The 12,907-nt window shown below is 43.9% G+C and overlaps 1 protein-coding gene across 1 annotated transcript in view; it reads right to left on the minus strand.

Annotated features, from left to right (window-relative positions):
• PHEX (phosphate regulating endopeptidase X-linked) overlaps positions 1-12,907 on the minus strand; it is a 158,966-nt gene that overhangs the window by 79,071 nt on the left and 66,988 nt on the right. Inside the window, exon 10 of the mRNA XM_084841745.1 lies at positions 1,215-1,308. Coding sequence (XP_084697871.1) covers positions 1,215-1,308 — 94 coding nt within the window. The remainder of the gene's footprint in view (positions 1-1,214; positions 1,309-12,907) is intronic.

The following is a 12,907-nucleotide window of genomic DNA, read 5'->3' on the forward strand; positions in this document are numbered from 1 at the left end:
TTTGTGTCGGATTTTCCTGTCACAGCGGTTTCAGTACTGTTCAGGAGTACATGTGACCTCAGCTGGCTTCAATGTGGGCTGATGGAAGCAGTGCTGATTGGCGGAACGAAAAGTAGCATGGGGCTGGGGAGTGGAGAACAGAGGGGTAAACATGTCTACCCGAAAGTAACTCATTGCCTTCAGTGCAACTTTGCAAGCCCTGCGGTTCTGAAGCTGTGCAGCTACAAAAGGAGCACAGCTGAGAAACGGTGGATGCCTGTTGATTCGAAGCTGCGCAGCTAAGAAAGGGTGATTCCCAGGGTGGGTGATTTTCATGAACATGCACTCAGAAGCCCTTCATTGAGCCCATCTTTCTTGGGGAGGGGGGAAGCCTGTTGATTGATGTATATTAACTGCCCAAAGACAATGTGCCAGCCACATTCCCCCCTCGCTGGCTCGCACTCTCTGCTCTCAGAGCCTCTTGCACTCCCGCTCATTCTGCTCAGTTTCCGGGCGGTGGCAGCTGCCTGCTCGCCTGCCCACCTCATAAATGTGTGTATGTGCGGTATGTGGGGTTCGTCATGAACATCTGCTCGTAAGCAAGTCCTCCACTGCACTTCGTTGAACGTGCGAGGGAGGGGGAGCAAGTCTCTGCTCTCTGGCTGCCCCACACCTACGCAATTGCTGACATTCATTTGTACTTGCAGCGGGACTTGCCCACCCCACCCCAACTAATGCAGCTTCCGTTCCCATTTATCCTGCAAAGTTGGAAGAATGCAGCACTGCATGTACCATGGAAAGAGCTAACCCAGTTCTGTGAAAATGCGGATTCTGCCCAAATAGCTTCCACTTAGAGTGGCCCCCGGACAATGATGTCATTCTTTCTCTCTGCTCTATGTACCACTGCTAAAGAAGGAAAATCACAGCTTCACAGAAACAAGATGCTGAAATGGGGTGGGGGTGGGTGTAGTGGGGGAGAGAAAGAGTTGGATGCAGAAAAAGGATCATGTGATAATTTCCTCCAAGTAGAGATGAGACATTATTCAATCTGTGTCAGGGTTCAGGTCCTGATGACCCAGGAGAGGCTGGAACAGTGATATTCTCTGCCTTCTATAAAAGCTTGCGATTCAAGTTTGCTAGCTGAAATTACAGTAATTCATGGAATCTGGGTATCAACTGCTGTCAATGGTTTTACAGGCACAGATGACGTACTGATATCAAAATCTCAAACTTACCCTTGAAAACTCCAACCATCTATATTGAAAGCGTCGGCTGAGGTTAAATATTCTTGAATAAACCATCCTCCATACCAGATAGTTGGCAATAGTCCTGTCAAAGCAGACACATCTTTATGTCAGACAGTTAAACCCATGTGTCCTTATGCACAGCTGTCTGATACTATAAATTAATACATGAATAGATTTTCTTTCAGATCAGTGAGCCGCCTGCAATAGTAGCAGCTTCACCTTGAAAATTAATGAGCAATGACCAAACTGACAAAAACCCATTAGACAGAAGAGATTGCATGATAACAGCCATTTGGTGTGTGACTGAATGATGGGATCCTCCATTTGGAGCATATTTCAGCAATTTTGCATCCTGAGATGGAATCTGGCATTAGAGGTTTTTTCCAAGTACTCATAAAATAAAAAGCAGCAACAACAATAAAGCAGAAATAAAGCAGATGGATTCAACTGGTATGGGATGGGGCTGCACTCTCCATGAATGATCAAGTCTGTAGACTGGAGATTCTTCTGGACTCGTTACTGACTGTGGAAGCACAGACTTTTACCAACTTCGGTTAGTACATCAGAGGTGACCCTATCTAGGGAAAGCAGACCTAGCCTCGGTTATGCATGCCCTAGTTACATACAGTCTAGTCTACGATAACGCACTCTACATAGGTGTCAGGGTTGGGTAGGAGCCCAGAGAGCCCCAAAGCAGTTCTGATTCTGAGGAAGAGATAGAAACCGCGGGAGAGGAACCTGCACGCTGTTCAGAGAAGCAGCCAGGGGGAGAGCCCCTCCCGGTACACATTCCTGATAGCGATAGTGACCCTGGCAGGGAGAAGGAGGCACATCAGCAGTTTCTGGACGCTAGGCGCCGGCGCAGCATCAAGCGGGAGATGGTGGGTGCTGAGAGGAGGCACTCAGCCCGCTTGGCGCAACAGCAACAGTGGCGCCCCGATGCCCCACGGGCAAGGGGTGGACTCTCTCCTCCTAGCCCATAAGTTCAGAGGTTTCCCGCCTTCCAAATGGAGATCAACTGATTCCTAAGGTTAGAACCCCTGAGTAGGCAGCTCTCTTAAGTCTCACTCATAGCATCAAGGAATTAGTATCTGTCTGTAAGCGTAATTAGGTTGAATAGAAATAAAGTCTTGGAAAAGAGCCCTATTGTCTGCGTGTTGATTCTGGTTACCTGAGGATCTCAGAAGGCAGCAGGGGCGACCTCCCGACAATAGGGCTGCCTCTGAGGATGACTTGGAAACTTCCACTGATACAGAATGCAGCTGCTCATGTCCTCGTTGGGGCTAGAGAGTCAGATCATTTTACACCAATTCTGTATTAGCTGTACTGGTTGCCATTACATTTCCGAATCCAATTCAAAATGCTGGTGTTGACCTTTAAAGCCCTAAATGGTTTCAGATCACCTACACCCATATGAATCTGCCTGTCCCTTAATATCATCTTTGGAAACCCTAATTCTTGGCCCACTACTAAGATCAGTAAAGCTGGCAGAAACTAGAGGCTCATCTCAGTGGTGGCCCTTACTCCATAGAATTTCCTCCTAAGAGATATCTGGCTAAATCTGTGGCTATTCTTAAAAGGGGCGGGGGGTTGTACTTGCTGTTTTTAGATGTTTGAAATTGTATTTTATTTTAACTGGGGCTGCATCTGTATGGCACCACTTTGACCCCCCCATCCCGTCACAACTGTGCAGCATTTTGGCTTTGAGTCAGCATGCCTGCGATACACTCGCAATGTACTGCGCGCTTCCCTTACAGACCCGCCATGCCCTGGGGGGGGGGGCATTTTACTGAAATGCACAGCTGTGCAGTCCCGTGAGTGTGGGGGTGCGACAGTTCAGTGGCTGCTTTGTATTTGAGGGGCTCTGCTGTGTTTTTCCGTCCCTTTTTAGGTAAAAAGTGAGTGTTCTATGTGCCTTCATTTCTGCACCATCAGTTTGTCAGTTCCCCAACCCGAGACTCTTGCAATGGTTCACACGCAGAAGCGTAAATGCTATGTGCCTAGCCATCGCTCCAAAATGGTGGCTGGAGCGATGCTGGTCCTTCCTGAAGACACCTCCCCCCCAGCCCTTAGGTACTCAGTCCACAACCGTTGCAAATATACAAAGCTGCAGAACTGTGCGAAAGTAGGGATGTACGAAAGTCACTTACCTTTTCGCAGGTGTGATTTGTGGGGGGGGGAGGCGCTCTGTCCCTCCCCCCAGAATCCTCCCTAGCCGGCTCCACGGAGCTGCCGGCCAGGGCCATCCGCAGCTGGAGTTCCGGCTGTGGCCGGTCTGCTGTGGACACAAATGGCGGCCACCGTAGCAGCTGCCATTTGCGTCCTGCCAGGCTACCTTGATAGGCTACATAAGCATTAGCCTATCACGGCAAAGAGCAGGAACGCAAACAGCGGCTGCTACACCGTTTGTGCCGCTGCTCTTTTCGTGATAGGCTACGTAAGTATTTACGTAGCCTATCACGGTAAAGGCAGCCATGCAAATGGCGTAGTGGCTGCCATTTGCGTCCGCAGCAGCCCGGCCAAAAGACCAGCCGCCGCTGCCGCCCCAGGTAAGTTTCATTCCAGGGAGATTCTGAGGGGTGGCGGGAGGCCATTCCACCACGGGTTTTGGGGGGCCGAATGCCAGTGCACGCAAAATCACGCAAAAGTATGATTACAACACGCCCACTGTAAGATGCGAAGTCCCAAAATCACAGTAAAATGACTCCTTGGGACTCCGCTTTTTCTGGGCAAAAGCCACAGATGGCTGCAAAGTTGCAAGTGCATCATCTGTCACGAGGGACCTCAACTCACACCCGTCCTGGAGTAAAAGCCTGGCTTATTTTAAAATTGTTTATATTTTAAGGTGGTTTCATAATTTGCTACTAAATTGTACTATTTTATATTGTAAGCCATGGTTTTACAAGGCACCTAAGAAATATATTAACAGTGCTCTCCTGTACATGTCTTCTCATAAGTAAGCCTCACTGAGTTCAATGGGGCTTACTCCCAGGTAAATCTATATAGGACTACAGCCTATACAGGATGACTATAAGTAATATGACTATAAAATCCATGGGAATGTTTACCCTGTTAAATGTAATGTCATGATATATGATGGTCCTTAGCAAAGTCCTTAATTACAAATATGAAACACCAGTAATGCCTGAAGTATCTCATACACCCTGCTCATATGGCAATATCGGAATGTTTGCAAGACAATTGAGGTGGCAGATGCAACCATATAAGGTTGAGCAATAGGCTCACAAATATATTTTCAACCCTAATAATAACTGACAAAATAGATTCTTGCTGAAAGAAGATTTTTGTTGTGGAAGGGCTCAAAATGTATAAAGTTTTCATTCTAACTAACAGACCTCTTTGTTGACTGGAAAATAACAGCAGCCATTTATCTTTGTCTTAACTGCTTTGTTAAGACAGAAGTGAAAAGAATTATGTAACAGCATTGTGAAGGTTTCAAGCCATATTTTATTTGGTGTAAGTCCTTTTTTGGTAGATGAGTTACCTAGACAACCTCTATTAATCCACAAACCAAGACTCAGATTCCTACCATCTGTGATGAATAACGCTGAAGGTAGTTTCTGGCAAGGTCTGAGCCCAAGAGATGGAAAATTGGTGGTGGACCTGCAGCAATCATGTGGTTTTGTGTGTAATCACAATTTATAGTCAGGGCCAGAAATATTGGAACAAGGATAACTGTTTTGGCAGTTGGCCTCTTTACGCCACCACACTGAAGATGAAAGGAAACACACCCAGATGGGAGCAAAGTCAGGACTTTCAGCTGTAATTCAAGGGGTTTGACAAAAGAGGGGCGCTAACCATTCAGGAAGTACAGCCAGTGGCAGACACACACACACCCATCGTTGGTGGCTCATAAGTAATGGAACAAATGGCTGACAAGCAGCTGCATGGCCAGGTGTGGCCTGTTTCCTGAGTACCCCATGACCCATCAAGCAGAGAAAAGGCCTGGAGGTGGTTCTGAGTGTTACATTTGCATTTGGTAGCTGTTCACTGGAACCCCCAACATGAGGTCCAAAGAGGTGTCCATGTGAGTGAAGGAGGCCATCATCAGGCTGAGGAAACAAAATAAACCCGTCAGAGAGATAGCAAAAACAGTGGGAGTGGCCAACACAACAGTCTGGAACATCCTGAAAAAGGAATTAACTGGCAAGCTCAGCAACAGCAAAAGGCCTGGAAGACCATGGAAGACAACTAAAGTGGATGACCGCAGAATTCTGCTCAAGGTGAAGAGGAACCCCTTCACAACATCTAGCCAGGTCAAGAATGCTATTGCAGAGGTAGGCATGTCATTGTCAACATCTACAGCCAAGAGACGGCTTTATGATTCCATTTACAGAGGCTTCACAACAAGGTGCAAAGCACTGGTAACGCTCAAGAACCGAAAGGCCAGATTAGCCTTTGCCAGCAAACACCTAAAAAAGCCTGCCCAGTTCTGGAATCAGATTCTTTGGACTGATGAAACCAAGATGAACTTGTACCAGAATGATGGGAAGAGAAAAGTATGGAGAAGGAAAGGAACAGCTCATGATCCAAAGCATACCACATCATCTGTCAAACATGGTGGAGGCAGTGTTATGGCATGGGCATGTATGGCTGCCAATGGAACTGGGTCACTGGTGTTTATTGATGACCTGACTGCTGATCAAAGCAGCAGGATGAATTCTGAGGTGTATAGGGCTATACTTTCTGCTCAGATTCAGCCGAATGCTGCCACACTGATAGGACGCCGCTTCATATTGCAGATGGATAATGACCCAAAACATACAGCAAAAGCTACCCAAGAGTTTCGCAAGGCAAAGAAGTGGGATGTTCTTCAATGGCCAAGTCAGTCACCTGATCTCAACCCAATAGAGCATGCTTTTCACTTACTGAAGAAAAGACTGAAGGCAGAAAGACCCACAAACAAGCAGGACCTGAAGGCAGCTGCAGTAAAGGCCTGGCAAAGCATCTCGAGGGAGGACACTCAGCATTTGGTGATGTCCATGGGTTCCAGACTTCAGGCAGTCATTGACTGCAAAGGATTTTCATCCAGGTATTAAAGGCGACCCTTAAGTTTGAAATGATGTTGGTTTGTTTCATTACTTATGAGCCACCAACAATGGGTGTGTGTGTATGCCACTGGCTGTACTTCCCGAATGGTTAGTGCCCCACTTTTGACAAACCCCTTGAATTACAGCTGGAAGTCCTGACTTTGCTCCTATCTGGGTGTGTTTCCTTTCAACTTCAATGTGGTGTGTACACAACGTGTACAGAGGCCAACTACCAAAACAGTTATCCTTGTTCCATTATTTCTGGCCCTGACTGTAAATGAACCCACAGCAAGCCCTGCCACAGCAAGGTGAAGCAACCTACTTAAAGGGCAGGGGGAGAGGGATAAAAGATCCAGAGTGATTTATGTGGTCACCCACATCTCCACGATAGTGTCTTCTATGAGTTTCAAAAGCATGTTTCATTGGGACACAAGACACTGTCAGGCGTAGCATCCCATGCCAAAAACACCTATTGTATGTAGAAATGAAAAAGGAACTGGGTGTGCACCCCAAAATAAGCTCTGGGTCACCCAAATCATGCACCCACATCTTTAGTGGGGTAACCTCTATAAGATGCTATAGCATCACTATATAGTCCAGCCGAATGCTTCCTTTCAGCTTACGACAGTGTCAAGCATGGCACGCCCACACCAATAATACCCAATGTATATAGAAACAAATAAGGAACTGGGGTTATGCACTCCAAACTATGCCGTGGGACACCCAAAATCATACACCCTCACCTCAGGAGAGTAGCCTCTATGACACACCACACCACACCACCACATCTAGCCCATGTTTTGTTAGGGCACAATCCACTTCAAACATACTGCCCTATGCCAATAATACCCAATGGATGTAGAAACCAATAAGGAACCCCAGCGCACCCCACAATAAGCTTTGGGCCACCCCAAATCATATATCCCTACACCATACATTGGATGAAGGATCTGCCAGCACCTGAGGCCATGCTTGGTCTGTAGCCTGTCACTGCACCGAGAAGCACGAGCTATGAAAATGTAGGACAACCACCTGTTTTTCAACTCTTGAGATATAGACCGTTCTAGAAATCATGTTCAGCATTATTCATCACATATGGTAAGACTCATCCTTTTTGGATATGTGGCTCAAGGACTATATCTGGTCTTTGTCTTTTCTTTTCTTTTTTTGTTTTCTTTTTTGTTTTCCCCACATCTTGTTTTCCCCACAGAACGTACCATTGTCATTGTCCTGCAGAAAATGCAAACTCATGTATAGCCACAAAGAATAAATAAAACCAATGTCCTGATGGCAAGAGGAAGGTTGATTCAGGTGGTTCTTTGAATATTGGATACTGAATATTGAAGAAAATAATCACATTTGGAGAACTGATCGGATATTGATTAGGCATAAGTACTGCTTCTTCATCACATGAGTACACCATTGTCTCCAGGAGAGGTGACACACTTAAGACTCCTAAATAAGGTATAATTCCAAAATGTGGGAAGGGACTGGCCTACTGTAGCATGAAGAGAAAGGCTGATATGCACAATGCTTAAAAAAAAAAAAAACCTCTTATAAATATATGAATTGTGGAGCATTTGTGGAGCTATTTATCTCATTACATTTTATTTTTTTCAGATGTATATTTGGTTGATTTTACAGATGCATACTCTGCTTTAATCAGATTAAACTCTTATAGCCAAACTAGAGGTGGCATTAACTGTGTGAATGCAATTAACATGAAGGTTTTAAAAAACATAAATAGCACCTGCAGGTGGCCACTACAGGAGATGGTGAGGGAGAGTGTGACTCTTTGTCACTGCCATGGCCATGAACAAATCACCTCCCTGAAGCTGCTATCTCTATCAATAAGGAAGCCTTCATTGGCATATTATAGCCCTTTTTATTTTTGCCTTTTTGGCTTTCATGAACCAGTGCATCTCAGTGAGTGATTAGGGAAGGGAAGTCTCATTAAGGCTGCAATCCACACTTACAAGAGAACAAGCTCTGCTGAATTCAGTAAGACTTATTCATGAGTAAACTTGCACTGAAGTAGGCTGCACCATTTTTTTTCTTAAGGATGCATAGCTGATGCATAGCTCAATATTAAGGGAAGTAAAGGCAGCCTAGCCTGAAGGATCATATAAATTTTATTTCAGCACATTAGCAATGAAGCGGTGTGGCAAGCAGGGCTGTCCCCTCAATTGACTCACAAAATTACAATGATATCTCTGTTCCAGACCATGGATGAATGTGAAATCTTATATGTAACCAATGACCCTAAAGATACCCCATCTTTATGACCCTACAACAGAGGTGCAGAACCTTGAGCCTGGGTGCCAATTCCAGCCTGCTGGGTCCCAATGTGGCCCTCTGGGGGTCTCCAGAAGGCCATGCGTCCTTCCCTTGTCTCCATGCCCTTTCTCCCAGCCATCAATAGTTTGGTGGCTTCCTAGTTTTTGCACATTCCCCCCCCCCCATTCTAAAAGCAAGGACTTTAAGCTTCAGATATGCTGGCAGTTTTGGACACACCCCTTTTCCCTTTGGCCCAGGCCACCACTGAAATGTGCTTCAAGAGCTTCTCCAAAATGGAATTAGGCCCTTGGATTGAAACAGGTTCAACACTCCTGCTCACAGTTTCCAGAGAAGAACATGGGCATATACCATATCCATCCTCAATTTCGCTACACTTCCTTTCTGCAAGTTTATTATTTTTCCACCAATATTCACTGGATATGATGGGGAGGTGGGGGGGAAAACATTGCCTCTGAAGCCCTATCCTACTAGAATGGTTTATTATAGGTGTTGTCCACCTAGAATACACATATGGGATACTTAGCCTCCTTGAAGAATTATATAAAGGCAGGGAATGAATACTTTGGATAAACAAACAAATTGTTTATTGCCTTAATTTAAGACAGCACATAACAGTGGTTAGCCCTTAGATCAAGGTTCAGTTCTGTAAATATACATGAATTGATAAGAAAGAAGAGCAAGCTTCTGAGTAGAACAGTGCTGTCCCCTACCCTGCCCCCCATCAGCCCACATACACAGGAGATTGGAAGGTAGACCTTCCAGGGCAGACATGTGCCTGCCAAGGTTTTATGCCTTGCACCTGCCATTTTAGAAATCAAGCACCGTAGTACATCATGGCTTATTCAGCATTTTAAGAAGTAGAATGTGATAATATTTTTGTAGTCTGGTGTTATATACCTGAAGCTGCTGCATGGCTAGATCTCTTAACACTAATGCTCAAAGACATTAAAAACACATTCTTTCAGAGTCAGAGCTTGCAGTAATATGGCACTTCCCCACCCCCACCCCAAATATTTTGGCAGTGCTAGATTTTTCTACATAATGAAAGACAGCCAATGATGTATCTCCTAACATTTCTGTAAGCAAACTGATACTATTCATAACCATTTAATAGAACAGCGCCATCCTTTTGTAGAGATAAATAATGTGATTAAGGGCGTGCAACCCCGGTGGCTGAGGAATGCTGGGAGCTGTAGGTCTTCTTTCTCTCTAAATGTGCCTAGGATTGCACCCTTACTGTATCATAATCATCTTTATACAATGTAGGGCTTCAATGTTTATTGATTAATCAAACTGATTAATTGATTGAAGTTTTGTGGGTCAATCAAACAAATGTCCTGATTAACTGCGAACTGTCCAATAGGGTTTTTGTGCTGACTGAGTCTCAGAAAGCAGTTTCTTAATGGCTTGTCCCAAATTGGAGTAAGCAGGCTCTATAATTCCAAGGAGAGGGAAATTGCAGTGAGGAAATGCTAGTAAGAATGCTTATTATTTATTAGAAAATGTATATTCTGCCCTTCCGATGCATTTTACATCATCTGTGGAAGATAACACAAACGAATGAACAGAATCACAAGATCAACATCTAAACACAGTAAAAACAAAGAAAATGAAGGTAGGCACAGTTATGAACTGGAAGTTTCCAGTTCCAATTTTCGTACAGCAGTAGATTGCCTTATATCTCAGCCTCAACACCTATTTTTACTATGGGAATAACAATATGTCTGGCCTGTCTTATTTGGTATTATGTCCTAAGACCAAGAGCCCTAGGAGCAATTCCGAGAAGGAATCAGAACTAGGTCCTGGGCCTTCACAAGTGGGACCCTCCACCTTGGATCTTGAACCCTTGTCCACTGAATCCCTGGGAGGTGGCATTGCCCTCTGACTCTGAGAAGTGGACCTTGGACTCCTCCAGTCAGCAGGGAGTCCCTAAGAAAGCATTCCCCAGCCAGTTCCTCACCAAGAACAGGATACATGGTTGTTGTAAGGTTAAATGAGATAATGTATGTGAAAAGCTTTGAGCACTTAAGCACCGTATATTACTAAGGATTATAAAAGGGATTTATTCAGCTTTGTCAGAGAATTCAGGTTAGAAAGGTATCACCTGGGCATATTCTATCCCACATGCCCTGGCAAGAGAAAAGCAACAATGCTAGGACCAATTGTGGCTTGGCATGGCTTCTCTTTCTCATTAAATTACTCTTGAGGTACAGAAGCCTAGACTGGGTGCAACAATGTCTGTGAAGTGATACGCAGAGAGCTGTGCCACATAGGAAGGGTTGTGGCAGTGTTAAAATGGTCTACACATTCTAGAAAAAGCACATGACAGTGCCGCCCTTCAATATGTGGAATGTGTTTAGAATGAATGGAGCAATCTAATGTAAGTTAATGTTTGCACTAGATGGAGCATTCAAACATAAGTTAATGTTTGAATGCTCCATCGCATAACTGAAAATCTCCCTGTGCAGAGAAAATTGGGATCTTAATGAGAACACTTCAGCACAGCCTTTCTCCCACTGACATACTAATTTTTGCAGGCGCAGGTAGATAGTTTACAACATGGGTAGACATTCAAACATAATATCTCCCATCCACATTCTGAAGAAGTGCAGTCCTAGAAGAGCTGTACCTCATTAATTTTCTGGGCAAGCCAAGTGCAAAAATGCTTAGCCTTAATAGACTCTTAGTCCTTCCTGACTGTGGTTCTGTGACTGTACACCTCCCTATCTGGAGTTCATACATTTAGTTTTAAGTCTTCTTTTTGAACTGTGACACAATTTGGTCAGAACTGACCCACTTTGTCTTGCCTGACACGGAACTCCATAGCAACCTAATGATACATTTGTATTCCTTCTGGCCCTATCTGGTTTAGTACAGTGTATTATTATGTTGCTCCTTTAGCACTGTTAGAATCAAAATTGAAAGGAACCAAAAGGCCATCTTAACCTGGAGCAAGGCAGCACCACGAGTCCCCCAGCTTTCCCCCCAGCCCCCCCCAAATCTGCCCACAGAGTCCAGATCTCAGGATGCCATAAGCAGAGCACCAATTGATCTCTGTAAGGTCCCTGTCGAGCAAATAGCTCCAGATGGCTCAGAAACAATGCCAATCTCCATGATTCAGTGGAGGGCAAACCAGAGGATGACGAACCAGTACTTTTGTGACAGATCAAGCAAATCTTTCATATTTGCATGATCTTACCCCTGGTGCTTGATTAGGAAATTCTATAATCAAATGCCTCCAAGATTCTGGAATTAAAAATGGGATTGCAATGCCTAATTCTGCTCAGTATGGTCTTCTCTCCCAAGAGTAATTAAAATGTCTTATCTCTGAGGTTTGCCAGATGAGAGACAACTGTACCAGGCCATTAAAAATAGATCATTAGTATCCTTTCACTGTTTAGAAAAGAATCCAGATAATGAGGTGTCAATTTTAGGTTTACGTCTTTCAATTAGTAGAGTCTCATAAAGCTATTAGGTCAGATGGGCCATCAGGTAAGCGACCAAGAGGCCTCACTGGAGACCGTAAATATGTAAGAAAAAGAAAAACAAGCTCACAAGTCAGGATGATGCTGAATAAATATGTTTGTGTCAAAACATACTTGTAACATGTCAAAGAAAGCTAAAATGTTTAGATAAGTATGTTGGTATGCACATTAAACTCGATAAGAAACTTCAAAATTTTAGAACCTTATTTAGACATTTGAAGATTTAGAGTAGAAAGGTTATATTTGGCATTCTTGGATAAGAAATATAAACTGTAGTAAAAATAGTTTGGACATATTTTATAGCATCCAAGAAGTATATAAAGGAGACTCAGAACACACAATAGTGGAAGCTAGCCTTTAGGATCAGCTTACCCTAATGTGTTGCCTGTAGAATCAACCTGATGAGCTTGATATTATCATTGAGAAGGAGCAAATGTACTTGACTCTGCTTAGAAGCCTTGTTTAAGAATGATGTTAGATGTTTCATGTGTTTGAATTTATGAATGCATTAGCTCTTGTATTTAGTACTGTTATGCTAATACTTTGTAGTAAAAGACAAAAAGACAAATCTTGTCTGACAGTGTTTCTTAAGAACTAAAATTCTGTATTACCTATATCAGAGTGAAGTATTGAATTGACTCTAGATGGCTGTAAGAGAAATCTGACTGTATACACAGTAGACAAGTGATCAGTGGTTGCCAACATACTGACAATATAGTTTGAGAGAATCTCTGAACCAGGGCATATGCCACTCTTTCTACCTTCAAAGTGTTATATGAATAGACAAACATAATCATAATTATACCAACTTTTATCTGTGGTGAACTGAGAGGACAAATGGTGACAA

Source organism: Heloderma suspectum, chromosome 3 (genome assembly GCF_057233095.1).
Source record: "Heloderma suspectum isolate Gila_16-S chromosome 3, 16-S_ref, whole genome shotgun sequence".
NCBI classification, from domain to species: Eukaryota; Metazoa; Chordata; class Lepidosauria; order Squamata; family Helodermatidae; genus Heloderma; species Heloderma suspectum.